The following is a 17,685-nucleotide window of genomic DNA, read 5'->3' as shown; positions in this document are numbered from 1 at the left end:
GAGTGGGTCCTGTGTTGGAGCGAAGCTATGATGATGATTGACATCATGGAAGACCTTTCGCATAAAACCCAAGACTTTTCACAGATGATAGCCTCATCTTCTGAACAATATCTGACTCATAAGATTCAAAATCAATACTAGTTATATACGGATCATAAGAACAGAAGTTATACAGTAATTTTAAAAGTCATATCATTCACAAACTGTCTTTTTTTTTTTTTTGACATTAAAAAAATGGGATTATTATAACATTCGTGTATTTGACAGTTTGAAAAACCTGGCAAGAGGGATGACTTTGATTACCCACAAATGGCATTTGAAGCAGGTAATTAAACTTAATTGTAAAACTGTAAATAAAAATGCTAAAATGGCTTTCAAGCTCAAGCTAAGGGCCTTATCCCAATGTAATATATATAGAAATTTTTTTCATCAAAATTAAGTAGAAAGGTAGCTTTGGCAATGTGAGCCTGGAAGTATTAGATGTATTCTCCATTTTTGGTACTCATATTTCTATTTGCTTAACAGGTAGAAGCTACTTTTGATGAGTGTACGGGCTGATGCAAGCCATACTGTTAAGCCTGTCATAGTGAATATAATTCTGGAAAAAAGTTTATCCATCAGGCGGGTTTGAACCCACCACTGCTTATTAGTATCAAACACGGTAGTTAGGAAAGTCGTTTGCATCTTCATTTTATCAATGGGCAACAAACAGATATTCACCACACACTGTATTATACTAAAACCAGTAGCTCTTTCACCATACAGGAATCAGACGAGATTAATTTTTGACTACAGCTTGATAATTTACTGATTTTCAGCTTAGAGAGAACGCATGCTAAGCTTTTAGATTTTGAAAAGAATGCAATTGGCATGCTGATTTTAATCAGGGCTTTTGATGCATTTTAACATAATATGTTTCCAATATCCTTGTAAAAGATTGATTTGTTGATTTTTAAACAATTTGTTTCTAAATGACTGATTTGTGGTCTATAAAAGTTCACCTGTAGAGAAAAGATATCAGTCATTTGTGTTCATAATTCATGGTCTTTATGAATATTTGATAACATAAAGAATATTAGGTTATATTGTAATCTGTACCTATTTTTTTCCAAACATCTGTTTAAGGCACAAAGGCCCTCGATGATGCAGGCTTGCGGTACAGTGACATTGAACAGGCTTGTGTTGGTTATGTCTATGGTGAGTTTTTTGTTTGTTTGTTTTTATTTTATTTCATTTTTTTTTCACATTAGATGCCCATTTATTTATAGGCTTTGGCTTTGGTTTCATATCATCCTTGATGTACTTTTTTGATTATCAAAATTATAGTGGAGCTGTGTTATAAGAGGTGAATATGGTGAATAAACAGTGTAATGACTTAAGGAGAAAGGGAAATGAGTAAAAGCACTGATTGTCCAGCTCTGCTTGAATCACTGTAAGAATATTAAAATGTCTATCTGATAAAATGGATGTCTCAATTGCAGCACTGGTTTTATTTCAAATAATGGAAAACATATATTGGGAGATAAATGATACCGCACATATGACCTCCCTTATAGAGAGAAAGGGGAGGGGAATGAGATGAAATTTTAAAATCACATTGACCTGTTCTTATTTCTTATCTTGGTACGGGGTTTCATTTTTGTTTTATTTTTTACTTAATTTCCAGGAGACACAACTTCTGGCCAAAGAGTTTTATACCAGTTTGGAATTACTGGCATTCCCATTTACAACGTGAGTATTTATTCTGACCTCATGTCATCTCTTACAGGGCCTGTTAGATCTGGCAGAAAGTACTTTGGGATAGACTAGCATCCTTTCTGAAGGATTGCAAACAATTGCCATTGTCAATTTCACGCTACACAAATGGGGATGAACTCCGGCTCCATGGGCCTAATGGCTCTCAAGAATGACTTTTAATTTCTTATCATCTCTTACAAAAGAACTGTGACAACAATGCACCCCAGTCTCTTTTGGTGAATATGGTTAGATCTTGTTATTACCTAATGAATATATTGAAAGACCGTATGATTTGATAGAAATTCAATTCTGTCGTTCAAGGGTTATTCATTGTGCACTCTAGAGAAGCAACATGGTTATATCGAAATGTTTGGTGCCCAAAGTAATTTATTTTCTATTGTGTCTAGTGTCGTGACTAGCAGTGCCATACTTCAGTTATTTATTTACCCATTTGATCCATGTGCGACTTTAGACTTCAGTCATCTGTCAGCAAAGGAGATGACTTGTCTTTTTGGCTTTTATCACATTCTCTATCATGCATGGCTAATTTATGTCAGTGGAAATACAAACATGAGAAGAATTGAAGAAACGTCATATGAGCAGAATTGAATTAATGTCATAAACTCAAGTGTTTTTACTTTCACAGTCACACATTTTTTAAAAATTAAAAAATCGAGCTTTTTATAGCGCAATATCCACTAAATGTGCTCATAGTGCTTTACAAGGGGTCCCTGGTCAACAGGAACATTTAACATGTTGGACGGGACATGATGCCTGTTAGGCGATATTACAATTTTTCCGACAAAGACAACGGTGTTAACGGCCAGGTACTCATTTTACACCTGAGTACGGTGAGAGAATGTGAGTAAAGAGCCTTTTCCAAGGACTCAACTATGCGCCGAGTGCAAGGCTCGAACCCAGGACCTTCCGATCCGAAAGCGAGTGTCATAACACTAGATCACATAGCCGCATATTATATTTTGTGCTTGTGTGATAAGTTCTCTATTTCACAAAGCTTTAGATCCAAACTCCCTGAAACATTAAACAAAGGAAGAGGGTCAGACAGCAAAAGGAGAGGGTTAGACAAGCAAGTGATGTCTTAAATTACCTGCATCGCAGCTGATTGTGTAATATTCAAATGACACTACTTAATATTCTATATTATAGCATTCTATTATTGAGTTATCAGCCCTCTTTTAAAGTGATTTGCAATATAACAACAACAACAATGATGATAATAATACTACGATTATATTTTCATACTTTATGTCACCATGTTGAAGTCTTCTTGCATCAGCCATGATCTTTTCATTTACAAGATTTTAAATCAACTTTTCTCCCTCCCCTTCCCCCCCCCCTCTCTCTCTCTCTCTCTCTCTCACTCTCTCTCTCTCTCACTCTTTTTTTTTCTTTTTTTTTTTTCCTCTTTCTCTTTATCAAAAAATAATAATTTGATATGCTTTCCCAGGTGAACAATGCTTGTGCCACGGGTTCAACTGCTTTATACATGGCTAAAAACCTTGTCAAGGGTGGTATGTTGCTATCAATGATTTTTTAAATAATGCATTTTTTAAAGTGCAACTTGTCCTGTTATATCCAAGCTATGGGCATTATACAATAACATAAGAATAGTCACAGAGTTAATAAAAATAAGTGTGATGCCTCATGAATTTGAATCCAATCCTACCCATATTCAATAGACATACAAACAAAAAATCACGCACGCGTGAGTGTAGGAACAAAAAAAAAAAAGAAAGAAAAAATGATCATATGCCTTGGGTTAATGCTCATTGAAACAAATAAAAAGCACATGTCTTCAGTTTCTTATTGAATTTTTTTTCAGGGATGTTGAGTCTCTAGTTTTTGACAGTAATTTTTAATTTATTTATCAGAAAATGTATTAAATTAATCTTTTTTTTTTTTTTGTCTATTGTATACAAGTATCCATATTTGATAATTTGAACACTTACCTCTTTGATTTATTATCCTGGAGAAAGCAGCCCAACCTTTCCTTCTATCCTCTTTCTATGTTGTTTTTAAAATACATCATTCCTAATGACCATAGGATGCAGATCTTATATAAATCAGAATGTGCTCATTGATGGTAATATATTGTGCCTTAACACCAGAAAATGATATTTATGATCTTCAATCTTCAATGGCTTGTATTTGCAAAAGGCCCCAAGGGCCCATCACTGCAAATGTTCAGTAACAGTCCAATCAAAACAGGGAACAGTCACAGTTTACTTTGATGAGCAAGTGCATTCAAAACTGTTTTGAAAGTTTCCAAGCATTCAATGTTCGTTATGTCCAGTGGTAGGACATTCCAGTAATTGTTCATGGGAAAAAGCTGTGTTTGTTCTTGTAAATGGCTGTATGTATTGTCATGCATTGTATCTACGTGTAGAGTACTTACCTGATTTGCTTTTATATAGTTTGGGATGATGATGGGTTAGTTTGGGTTGTTGATGGTTTTGTGTAAGGTAACAATACGGGATACTTTGAGTCTGTTTTTCAATGGTTTCCATTCAAGTGACTGGAGGGAGGACGTCAGACATCTTGGGTCTCTAGATTTGTATCCGGTTGTGAATCTTGCAGCTGCTCTTTGTATGTTTATAATCTTGTTTAGGGGTCCCACTTGATGCTGGCATGTTCTAATATTGGCCTGATAAGTGCTGTGTATGCCTGGGCTTTAATTCTTCGTGGGCATTGGTTTATGTTCCTTTTGAGAAACCCCAGCATCTTACTTACCTTTGTTGTGATATGTTCTATATGGGTTTGCCACTTTAGTTTCTTATTGAGATCTACTCCGAGGTATTTTTTAGAGTCAACATGTTGTAAGGGATGTTCTTGCATTGTGTAAATGTGAGTATAAGGCTCTTTCTTGTTTGATATTGACATGACATAGCATTTTGAATGATGGAACTTCATGTGGGATGTATCTGACTACGTCTGGAGGGAATCAAGATCTTTCTGGAGCTCATGTGCATCTGCGCTACTATCTATTGTCCAGAAAAGAAGGCAATCCTGAAAAGAAGCCTTGTTTGTGGAGATAATTCATTTCCAAGGTCATTTATAAATATCAAGAAGCATAAAGGTCCAAGTACTGTTCCTTGCGGTACTCCTGATTACATTTTTTGCTTGAGTTTCCGTCAATGACAACTTGTTGCTTTCGATTGCAAAGCCAGTCCTTGAACCAAAGTAGAAGATTTTGTGGTTGCTGTTCCATATTCTCTGACTGATTTGTTTCATAAGCCCTATTATTCTGAATTCCGCTTTGCTCGAGTTTTAATAGTAATAGTAGGGGGCAGCGTGGCTCAGCGGTACGGTCTTTGCTTTGTACCCGAAAGGTACAGAGTTCGATCACCGTCATCACGCTGTGTGGCCTCGCCCTAGCTCAAATGCAGCGCTGCACTGCGGCTGATGCCTGGGTTAATCCAGTCTTCCCTTGGAATAGACTCTAGAGACAAATTTCCCCTATGGGATGAATGAAGGGTATTTATTTATTTTTTGATCGTTTGTGTGGTACAGTGTTATATGCTATTTTTATCAAGGTATTTCATGTTACCTCTTTTTTTAAATATCTTTTTTTGTTTAAACTTTTAGGTTTGGCTGACTGTGTGATGGCTATTGGCTTTGAAAAAATGCAAAGAGGTTCATTGTCGGGTGTTGTAAGTAGTTATATTAGTATTTGGGGCTTTTTAGAATATCCTTATTATTTTTTTAGATAAAAAAAACCTCGTTTTAATGTTCACTAAATTTGAAGTGAGTAAGAAAAGATAAACTAATCAAATTTATAAAAATATAATCTTTACATAACAAGAATGGAACTCCCCATTCAGATCTGTTGGTGCATTTGCCATCAGTTTGAGATCGAAAAAAATTATAATGGTACCTTACAGGTGTCATGCCTAGTCCTATGTATTCAATGTTGCTGTTTGTCTGGGAACCCTTGCTAAGCGTTAAAAAAGATTGTTAAAACATACTTTTTACACCACTTTCATTTATTCAATGTACTCAAGCAAAAGGTAAAACAAATGAAAGTATAGGACTGATGTCAAAATGGTGCAAACATAAATGGAAATCCACTCACTTGTAATACGAATCTACTTCATCATCCTGCTGGGCTAAAACAATCTTGAAAATGATAAAAAAAGTGGTATCTTTCACTTAATATCTATTTCTGTCATCCTATTAATTCTTTAAGATTCAACCCGACAAAAACCGACAACGGCGTAATATTCATGGGCGGGGTAGTCAAGACTGGCCTCAGTAAGTAAAATCCAATCGTTGTGAAGGAAATGACAGGCCCTGTCACTGCCGCAGGGTGTTTTCAGCTTTGATTTTTATAGATTTGCCGACAGAAAAGAAAATACGTTTCAGAAATTGCGATTTAAATCCTATTTTATTTGCGGGTGAAAATCATTGACATTGCACTTTGTTCTGTAAAAATCGGTAAAAAATTACGACTTTGGTGATGAAAAATGACTTTGAAGACCATTATTGTAAACTTTAAAAATATTATGAATAATTTATAACTCCCTTATTTGTGGGTCGATTTTGTCATTCGAGGTATCAATTTTATTGTAATAAATAGATAGGAACTTCAGAGTTATTTTTTCTGATGCGAAATTATTACTTTGTAATTTTAGCACCAAGAAAAATAGTCGGTAAATAAATTTGTTACACCTCTTTGATAGACCGCCGGGGTCCGTTCGTGTAGAATTGTGAATCAAGCATCTTCGACCAATCACAGGCTATCTATCCAGCTGGCCGAAACAAAGATGCTTCTCCCCGTCGATGTATTACGCTATTGTTATGCAAGGAATATAACACCTTATGGAGTAGGCCTAAAAGCTAAAATCTAAAAGTAAAAAATATAATTCTGAGGAATTTGAAAGTCACATTGCTGAAATCAGCTTGAAAAAAGAAGTACATTGGTCTTTGTTTCATAAAAATCGGTTGAAAACCAACTGTTTTACGAATAAATTTGATTTTAAAAATTGCTTTTGTTTATTTTAGCTTTTTTTAGCAACTTTTTTATTTATCGGCCAATTTTCTTGATTTTTATATCATTCTTTATATCTCAAAGAGACGAGATCAGTGATATACTTTGTTTGTTTCAAATGTAACTAGAACATAATTTGGCTTTTTTACCTATCGACTATGCCTGGATCATTTATTCAACAACGTGGCGATGTGACGCAACTATTCCATGGCCGTCTTCCACTGCATCGACGATGATTCAATTCATTGTTGACGCGTGAGCTGCCAGAACGACCAATCGTTGAAGGGTCAAGATGTTCAGTAGCCAATCGTTCTTCGGTCAAAAAACTTATGAACTCACGAGAACAAAAGTTTGAAATTTGGTGATGGACTGACCTATGAAATCGTTTCTGGCGGAGTTTAGCCATGAGTGACCGTAGAAAACGAAAAGGCGACTACAGATATCAAAGAGTAGGCTTATATCATCAAAGGATGTCTACATGATTGACATGGCCATATAGGGAACTCATTATCTACTCCCCCAAAAAGAATCTGAACACGAGAGGGTTAAGCCAATACACTCATACTTGTTATGGCAAAGAGCTGTAGTGACAAAGAGTTGTTGAGTTTGATCATTTTTAGGGGGGTTTCTTCCATTTTTATGCTGTGTATGCGGGCACTTTTCCAAAGTGAAACAGACCGGTATTTTACCTACAAAAAGGTGTTTCAGAGTTACTATAACAAGACGTAATGTAAATAGTGCTGCTCGAAGCTCGAAGAATAAGACAGACAGTTGATCGATGATGAGACAATGATTTGCTATGTTCTCTACTTTTCTTGGGACAAATTTTTGTCCTTGATGGCTGCCAATTTGTTTGATGAGATTAGACTTTCTTAGATGAGCAAGGAGGACAGGGACAGCGAGGTAGACAGTTATTATTAAACGATAGTTATTTTGTTTCTTTTCGGGTTGTCTGCCTCAGTCACCGAGGCAAGTGGTCATTGATTGAATGGGGCAGGGATGTTTCACTTGCACATTACAATAGTGGAAATTAATTCAGAAAAGTAAATGGAGCAGGCACTTATGTTATTAATAACAAGAAATGAAGTGAGTAGAAAAGTGCCAGAAGACAATTGAGAATAAAAACTTCGTGGCAATGATGCTTGAACCTGCAACCATACTGATACGAAAGCTCCACCTGGCCAGGAGAGGGTAGCTCTACAGTCAAAGCTGAACACTTGATTTCTTGTTATTATTAACATAAGGAATGGAGGATATCTGCCTTTTACAAAATGAACTGGTTTACATGTTATAAAGTGCTTTGAGTACATTTGGTATATATTTCGCAATATAAAAAATCTTTCTTAACACATGCTAAGAAATAACCAATTAACATGTTTGGTCTAGTGTGCTGTCAGAAGTCACACTTACACATGGGTTAAATTGGTTTTTCACCCTCTGTTTGCTGTCATGATGATAAAGCCAAATTTTTTATATGCTCATTTAATTTCTAGTATTCAGACCGCACTAGTCCTATGGACAAGCATGTGGGTGTGTTGGCTGACAAGCATGGACTAGAGAGGGTTCCAATCGCACTACAAATGTTTGGGAGTGCTGGGAGAGAACATATGGAGAAATATGGTAACTACAAGATTTTTGACATTATAATACTTCTATTGGTTTGTTTCAGGGGTTCAAAAGTTTGACTGTATTAATTTAATGTGGCTTCTCTGCGATAGTATTTTGTTTATCAATCTTTAAACATTTTCTTTTAAGGGTTTCTTTTATTTATCATTTCTTCCATAATATACAAGGGACATCCAAAAAGTAACTATAATTTTGTAATAACTCAAAGAGTTTTAAATATATCCACTTCAAACACATCTCTAATAGACATCACTCTTTAGCTTCTTTTCAACTGTCTCCATTTTTGCCAGCATAAAAACAGAGAATATGTGCCCAACTTAAAGAATTGTTCTCAATTCACTCCCTTATCATTGCCTACTCCCATATGGTTTTATGTTCTAGTTTAAGACCACTTAGTTTTTGTCTGGATCCTTCTTGGGTTCTTTTGCAATGAGAGAGACAGTCAAATGGATGTACATATATTTGAGATTCTCTTTTTTTTTGTTGTTAAGCATTTTTTCTTAATATATCATTATTTAGTCATTGATACACTTTTATAATCATTTTAGCGCACCACTCTTAGTAGGATCATGTGCACTCTAGTTTAGATTTAAAATTGTCTCAGGCAAGATATAAGAGTAGATTGCTAATGGAATATACTGTTTTCGGTGGAAACTAGACACCTTCCTTTGTGCTGAATCTAAAGTGGCCTAGAATATTATAAAATCCATTTAAAAAAAACACAAACAAGCATAACATCCTCTGATCATCACATTATTAAAGCCAACTAGATTGTATGAAACAGTCCATAATCGATTGTTTATTTTGACTGTTGATTTTCACCAGGTACCAAGCCAGAACATTTTGCCAAAGTTGCCTGGAAAAACCACAAACATTCCAAAAATAACCCGTAAGTTATCTCTCTTTCATATCGTTGTTATCATCATTATCCTTTTCATGTTGATTATTGTTTTCATCATTAGTTGTGATTTAAACAGCATAACCATTCAACGCATCATCATCATCATCATAGCTTGTCGTTCCAACACAGAACACACTCCACGGCATCTGAGGAGCTGACTCTTAGGTCATGATCAGTGCAGCTGGGCCCGTCCTGGCATTCTCTAAGTATGTGCTCTATCGTCTGCTCTGGGCATCCACATGTACACAAGTTACTCTCAGCTAGCCTCCACTTTTTCATACTTCCAGCTGTTCTCCCACCCATTCATTCCTGGGGAGCTCAGTTCCATAGGGCAGTTCTTCTTTTGGATCTTCAACGGCTTCATTTGCATGATTGTCCCACTCCCACCATGTGGAAAGTCTGTATACAGCTGCATGGTCAGGGTTGATGCTTTTTTTCATCAGGAAGCTCTTTCTCAAATTCAGTTTACTAGTCGGGTTGTGGTCATGGAGGGGTTGCCTTGGGTCCATTTCCTATTAATATTTCTGTTGCTTTGGAAGTAGTGGCTCTTCGAATGTTGGGAGGGGCAATGCCAGCCAACTGATGGAGGACTGGAACTGCAGTTGGTTTCAAGTTACCAGTAATGATCCAGCATGTGTTATTTAGCTCAGGGTCAATCTTTTTGGCATGGCAAGATCTTGCCCAGATTGATGAGGAGTATTCGGCTGATGAATAGCAGAGGGCTAGAGCGGTTGTCCTGACTGTTTTTGGATCTGCTCCCCATATAGTGTTTGCCAGGTTTCTTAGGAGGTTGTTTCTTGTGGCCACCTTTGCTTTTGTTTTCTTTATGTACTGAGAGAAGGACAGTGTGAGGTCTAAGGTGATACCGAGATACACGGGGAATGTGATGTTCTCCAATATGTTCCCATTCCAGGACATGTTTGGTTTCCTGTTTGGCTTGGCGGTTTTTGTTAATGGAATGCACACACTTGAGTTTTTCCTGGGTTGGCATTTAATGAGTTCTTTAAAAGATATGCAGAGAGTGTCTTCAGGGCATCTATTAGTCTCTCCTCAATGGTCTTGAAATCAGAGGCGTGGGATGCAACACACAGATCATCAGCATATAGAAACCTCCGGATGTTCTCGAACTCAAGTTGGTCGTTGGTATAGACTTTGAAAAGGATAGGTGCAAGTACCGATCCTTGAGGGAGTCCGTTTTTTTTTTGTGGTTGTCATCTGCTTTCCTTCCCATCCATTTACACACAAAAAATGATGGTTCAACAAAAGAGATTTTACTATTGCAACTACTTTCATGTTATGGTTTACCCTTGCAACCTTTAAGAGCAGTTTTTTGTGATTTACAGTGTCATAGGCAGCTGTCAGGTCCACAAATACAGTGCCTGTAATTTGTTTGTTCAGATAATATATTGGTTCATAATATACTTTAATAGATTTCCATAGGATAGCCAATGGTAAAATTGATGAAAACACTTTCCTCTCTTAAGTAAAGAAAAGGTGGAGCATTTCATGCTAAATTTACTCGTATTTAGCAAAAGAATCAAAGGGTTACATTTGACTTTATTCCCAAACAGGTACGCACAATTTCAAATAGAATACAGTTTAGATGAAGTGATGAAGTCACCAAATGTCTACTCGCCATTGACCAAACTGCAATGCTGGTATGTAAGAGTTATTGTCTATGTTTTCATTTTTGTATATTAATGAAACAAAAGTTCACTCAGGCCAATTTCAAGCTGAAACTGTGGGACTTATGTATGGGTTTTCTTTTATTTGCAATATACATTGTATTATTCTGACTGCACCAAGGCCTCTGAAATATCATGAATGAACTTTGGTCATTAACATAATTTAGAGTAGCCCAATTTCAAATATGTTTTCTCACTCTTCCCTCTCTCTCTCTCTCTTACTTTTTTAATTTCATAAATGTAAGTATTCTATACATTTCAGCTAAATTCATTTCACTGTAATTTATATTTTAACTGCAAGGACTTTCACAACCACAAAAAGAAAATAAAACGAACACACACACTTACTGGAAGATGACGATAACGGTGATGTTGATGGAGATAGAATAAAGTCTGTATTCAGAAGGTTGGGGCAGAAGGGGGGGGGGGGGGTTATCTTGTTTTTGTTTTTTAAAGTAATGAATGAAAGAATTCATTTTTTGTTTTGTTGTCTCTTAGCCCAACTTCAGATGGGTCAGCCTGTGTCATTATTGCTAGTGAAGACTTTGTACGCAAACATGGTCTGGAGAAGCAGGCTGTTGAAATTATTGCTATGGAGATGGGTACTGACCAACCATCTGTCTTTAATGAAGGAACTAGCATGAAAATGGTAAGTTGATATTGCTTTAGACAAAACTATAATTTTTAAAAAGAAGAGTTTCTAGATTACAATAAGATATTTTGAACTCTCAATTGTTCATTATACATTAGTATTAGGTTGCATTTAAACATTTGTGTAAACTACATCTGGAGGACTGGGTGGGGTTCCTGGCCTCCCATAGTGGGCAGGGTGGCACTTATTGTGTCTTCTATCCCCCTATATCTGTTTTCCAATTTGCTTTCTGTCTTTGCCTTGGAATGAGATGACTTGGTTTTGCCCTGGCCGTAGTGCTTGGCTGGGAGGGAAACAGTCAAATGCATAGTTATAGTTTTGGGAGATGATATTTTTTTCCTTGTAAAGTATCTATCTGTTGTGCATTGTTATGTTTGTTATTTTAAATGTATAGTGTAAGCATTTGAGTATATTCCTCTTAGTTGGGTCTTGTGCTGGTGTCTGGGTGAGACATTTAGGTGATCTCAAACTAAGTACATTGATGGTGTGCTCTTGGAATCTACCTCTGTTCCCTATTTGAACCACTCCCCTTTGTCTTACTTTTTTCCTCAAGTCCTTTTTATTGTACATCTAGAATCTTTTTGCTATCCAACTTTCTTCCTTTTTACTGACGCTGATATGACCTAAATGTGTTGCAAGCGCTGTAAACCCCTTAAAACACACAATACATCTGGAGGAAAGCACTATCTGGTGGACAGAAGTCCTCATAGTCTGTATTGTAATAAATAAATCTGGATATACACAAGCTCCTTAGGGGTCATAGCTCTTAAGAGTTTCTTTTATCTCAAACAGCCCTGATCATGGATTTAAACTGTGATTTTCGCTACTACACACTAGCCTGAACACAGATATATCTGTGACAAAGTATACTGCTCAAACTGGTTTTCGCCGTTGATTGGCTAGTTTTCTGGATATAGACTATGATTTTATTATTCATGAATGAGTGGCCATTCTATGAGTTTTATAAATAGATTGTTTCATTCAAACAAGCATGTCATTGGAAAACATGCGTCTTATTCGACGCACTCTCACTGTAAGGTTTTCAAGATGATGAAACATCTGTTTACTGCATGAAACACAGGAGAGGGCACTCGGCTTTTGAGACTTGCTAATTGAAAGTCATCTCGCCATGGAATTCATGGGAAACTGCAAACGTACTATGTGTGTAATTGACTGCCCTTCCCTTCCATTCATTACTTAAACAAAACACTCTCAACCCTTCTTCTTTATCATCCTGTTTTCTTTGAAGGGGGGGGGGGGGGGGGGGGGGGGGGGGGGGTGAAGTAATGTAATGAAGCTGTTAAGGCGTTGCACTGTCCTGGATTCGAGCCCCTCAGCAAGCACTTTCATTATTTTTTCCTTGGGCAAGATTTTAATCCCCAATTTGCTCATTTTGATCAACATGTGTGATTCCTGTGGACATCAATCTATTATTTGATGAATTAACTATGTTCCTTCATGGAATGTCCATACAACGGTATGATGCTGAGTCAATGGGAATCTGTATAGATTATTTAAGTGTCACGCTCATGGCATCTTTCCATCAGAAGCGATTTTATCCAGTTTTTATTATTAATGTTATTGTCATTAATATCGGTATTATTATTATTATTATTATTATTATTATTATTATTATTATTATTATTATTGTTGTTGTTGTTGTTGTTGTTGTTGTTGTTGTTGTTGTTGTTGTTGTTGTTGTTGTTGTTGTTGTTGTTGTTGTTGTTGTTGTTGTTGTTGTTGTTGTTGTTGTTGTTGTTGTTGTTGTTATTATTATTTTTATTATTTTATGATCTACTACTTCTCAATTTTGCAAATTAGGTTTCCTAAAAAAAATTTTAATGCTTGCCTTGATCCTTTATTTAAGATAAAAATTAATTAGAAAATTCAAGGGCCAGTTGGAAATATTGTTATATACATAATGCTGCCTTCATTTTTATCATTTAACTTTTTGACTTTAGTGGCATGTTCTCTTCTTTATTTTGAAGGGAGCTGACTTTCTGGCTCTCCGAATTCTCTCCCAAATATGACACGATGAAATGGCTAATGATAGCTCCCTCTGTAATAAAAATCCAGGCCTGCAAATCTTCCGACAATTGTCGGAAATCCGACAGTACGATTTTGCTCGATAAATTCTGTTAAGTGCTGACATTTAGAAAAGAAAGTAAAAGTAGAAATAAAATTCGTAACGTCAAAAGATAGAAGCAATAAAAAAGAAAATAAAAGATTTTTATTTATTGCCTCGAAAAAATCAGTTTATATTCCGTTTCAACCGCTGACTTAAAAGAAACATTTTATTTGTTGTGTCAAAGACAAAACAAACTAGTTAGCTAGGTATATTATCATTCCTCCTTGTCAATTATCACCACTTGCTGCTAACCACGTACTATTGGATTCCGATTCCTTGCTGACAGTGTGCATCGCGAGTCGTGGTACACACGTCAGTAATCAACCAACACACAGTGCGTGTGTCGGACTGGGCCATTTCTCTCGATTTTGCTACCGACACACACACATTTTTCCGGTTGACAATCTCCCTTCCTATGTGCTCTTCTTTTTCTTCTTCTTCTTTTCTAATAATTAATTTTAAAATACGAAAGAATTAGCATAAAAATTTAACACAAACAGGAGCGAAGATGAGCAGCTTCTCATGTCAAGTGCTACACATCCTTCAAAAAAGTAGGAATTGTTCTCTTCCTTTCATTTTACACCTAACTCAGATCTGGGACCAGAAATGTGTGTACTCTCTCAAATAATTGGGATTTTTTGGGTACCATAAAATAAGGACCTGCTTATTTTATTATAAGTGAATTGGGGGGAATGACATGATTTGACCAGTCAATTGATGTGTCATATCTGTGTTGTGTTTGTTAATCAATATTTTTTTTCCTGTTGGTCTATTTTCGGGCGTTCAAAAAGTTTCGACAATTTTTTCACCAGCTATTTGCAGGCCAGGTAATGATGATGATTATTAAAATAATAATAATAATAATAATAATAATAATAATAATAATAATAATAATAATAATATAATAATAATAATAATCATCATCATAATCATAATCATAATACTCATAATCATAATCATAATACTCATAATCATAATACTCATAATCATAATAATAATAATCATAAAAAGGATAATGATAATCATCATAAAAATAATGATAATAATAATCATCATAAAAATGATAATAATTATAATAATACGAGGAAAGGTTAAAATACTTAGCCCTCCCATCTCTGAAATACAGAAGAATGAGGGGTGACCTTATACAATTATACAGAATTGTCCAGGTCTTTGATCAAATTGACCACAATACACTTTTTAAGTATTCTCATGTAAAAGAGACAAATAAAATCAGAGACAAATAAAAAAATTTTATGCCACATTCTTCTACAATTATTTGGCAATTTTTTTTTTTTAATTATTGTAAGGAAATTTAATACACTGAACAGTTTGAAATGTATAACTAAAGACCCAAAAACTATAAATACTTTCAAAAATGCAATCGACAGGGAAGCTACATGACTTTTTGATGAATTGATTTTTAATTGATATATTTTTGATTGCTTATTAAGTAAATGATGATCATAGTTATGATATCTAATCTAGGAATTTTTTATTTTTTACCTGAACCTTTCTCCTTTTTTTTTTTTCAAAGGGTATTTACAGGCATTTGACCTAGGCAACCATTATCTCGTTATGTTCTTAATAATAATAATAATAGTAATGATAATGATGCAGTCCTCTTCGGATAATTGCAACTCGGTTAATCGCAACATTTCTCAAGAAAAACAATTAATTCTATAGATAGTATGCTCTGGCTAAGAAGCTCATAACATTGCCATCTGGAAGTATAATGGACTAACACATAAAACCATGTGTAACCATGAACTTTTATAGTCTGGTTAATAAAGTTTAGTGAGAATTACTCACAAACGCGGATGACAAAATACAATAACAAAGTGCAACAAGTTTTTGCCCTCAAAAAGTGGTAAATTCAAGAAATCAGTCTAACAAAATATCAGGATTAAATTTCATCATGGAAGAAATCGTGGCAGGTTGAAAAATTGAGAGGGATTTGATGCTACAGTAGTGTGTCACCACTTTATCAGAGACAAAAGAGGGCAGGGCTTTGCAGTGTGGCCATTAACTAGGATGCGAGGCGGCTGGGCATAATCTTTACAAAAGGTAGACAATGACAGTTGTAAAGAGAGACTGACCAATATCCTATGTTTTGGGATTGACAACTGTGCATTGTGACCAACTAGTTTTGTGAGAGCGTTTTGTCCCTCATCACGGCTAAACTCTTTGTCTCTTACAAATATTAAGAACAAAAGAGTAAATGTTAATCCAATCTGAATAAGACGTCGACTTGAATCAACGCTGCGTTTGCTTGACAAAATCTATACAGGGCTGTCATATGGTTTTTAATTCAATCATATTGCTCACTCTGTGATGGGCTAAGAACAATGTTTACAGCAACTGGTTTGAGTTTACCATTATGTGTAAAATGTTGCAATAGCGGACTGGACACTCAACTTCGGTTAATTGCAACTTCGGTTGTTGCGATTATCCGGAGTGAACTGTACTAATAATGATAATAGTAATGATAATGATAATAATTGTAATGATAATAATAATAATAATAATAATAATAATAATAATAATAATAATAATAATAATAATATTATTATTATTATTATTATTATTATTATTATTATATTATTATTATTATTATTTGTTATTATTATTATTATGATAATAATAATGATAATAATAATAATAATAATAATAATAATAATAATAATAATAATAATGAAGAAAGAAGAAGAAGAAGAAGAAGAAGAAGAAGAAGAAGAAGAAGAAGAAGAAAAGAAGAAGAAGAAGAAGAGAGAGAAGAAGAGAGAGGAGAGAGGAGGAGGAGGAGAGGAGGAGGAGGAGAAGGAGAAGAAGGAGGAGGAGAAGAAGAAGAAGAAGAAGAAGAAGAAGAATGATGATGATGATGATGATGATGATGATGTTGAATATTTCACTTAACACAACTAAACCACGGCTGGTTGATTGATTGATTTATTTATTATTTTACTTATTTATTTATTTATTAATAGATTGATTGACGTATTGATTATAGTGATACTATTTATTGTCAGACCACCACAAATGAAACAAATTGAAAACAATTTGAATATGTCTATGTTGTGTTTGTATATGTGTGCACGCGCGTGAGAGAGAAAGAGATAGATATATAGATAGAGAGAGAGAGAGAGAGAGAGAGAGAGAGAGAGAGAGAGAGAGAGAGAGAGAGAGAGAGAGGGGGGGGGGGAAAGAAGAGAATTGGCTTTTGAATATTATAGTTATCATCTGACTAAATTATGATAAATAAATAAATAGTAGTAGTAGTAGTAGTAGTAGTAGTAGTAGTAGTAGTAGTAGTAGTAGTAGTAGTAGTAGTAGTAGTAGTAGTAGTAGGTAGTAGCGTGAGAAGAGATAGATAGATAGATAGTAGGAGAGAGAGAGAGAGAGAGAGAGAGAGAGAGAGAGAGAGAGAGAGAGAGAGAGAGAGAGAGAGAGAGAGAGAGAGAGAGAGAGAGAGAGTAGAAGAATTGGCTTTTGACTATTACAGTTATCATATGACTAAATGATAAATTGAATTGTTATTATAGTAGTAGTAGTAGTAGTAGTAGTAGTAGTAGTAGTAGTAGTAGTAGTAGTAGTAGTAGTAGTAGTAGTAGTAGTGGTGGTAGTAGTAGTAGTAGTAGAAGAAGTAGTAGTAGCAGCAGCAGCAGCAGCAGCATAAAACATAAAAATCCTTTTATTCATCCCATACGGGAACTTTGTCTCTAGGGTCTATTCCACGGGAAGACTGGAATAATCCATTCCTCAGCCCCAGTGCAGAGCTAGGGGAGTGACTTGCTCAAGTCACACAGCGCAGTGACGCTGATCGAACTTGTTACCTTTGGTACGAAGCAAAGGCCATAGTGGCACGCTTTGAAGTCACGACGCACCTTTATATATATGTTAAGTAGAAGTAGAGAAAGAGAAGAAGAGTAGTAGTATGTTTAGTAGTTA

General features: G+C 35.4%; 1 protein-coding gene across 1 annotated transcript in view; it reads left to right on the top strand.

Moving 5' to 3' along the window:
- LOC144976773 (sterol carrier protein 2-like) overlaps positions 1-17,685 on the top strand; it is a 38,952-nt gene that overhangs the window by 4,113 nt on the left and 17,154 nt on the right. Inside the window, exons 2-10 of the mRNA XM_078921197.1 lie at positions 268-325; positions 1,126-1,197; positions 1,667-1,731; positions 3,206-3,269; positions 5,344-5,408; positions 8,239-8,365; positions 9,197-9,260; positions 10,844-10,930; positions 11,456-11,606. Coding sequence (XP_078777323.1) covers positions 268-325; positions 1,126-1,197; positions 1,667-1,731; positions 3,206-3,269; positions 5,344-5,408; positions 8,239-8,365; positions 9,197-9,260; positions 10,844-10,930; positions 11,456-11,606 — 753 coding nt within the window. The remainder of the gene's footprint in view (positions 1-267; positions 326-1,125; positions 1,198-1,666; positions 1,732-3,205; positions 3,270-5,343; positions 5,409-8,238; positions 8,366-9,196; positions 9,261-10,843; positions 10,931-11,455; positions 11,607-17,685) is intronic.

This window comes from Berghia stephanieae, chromosome 1, assembly GCF_034508935.2.
Source record: "Berghia stephanieae isolate SIO BIC M18660-M18661 chromosome 1, UCSD_Bste_1.3, whole genome shotgun sequence".
Taxonomy (NCBI): domain Eukaryota; kingdom Metazoa; phylum Mollusca; class Gastropoda; order Nudibranchia; family Aeolidiidae; genus Berghia; species Berghia stephanieae.
The sequence above is the reverse complement of the archived record's forward strand: the minus strand, read 5'-3'. Positions and strand labels throughout refer to the sequence as shown.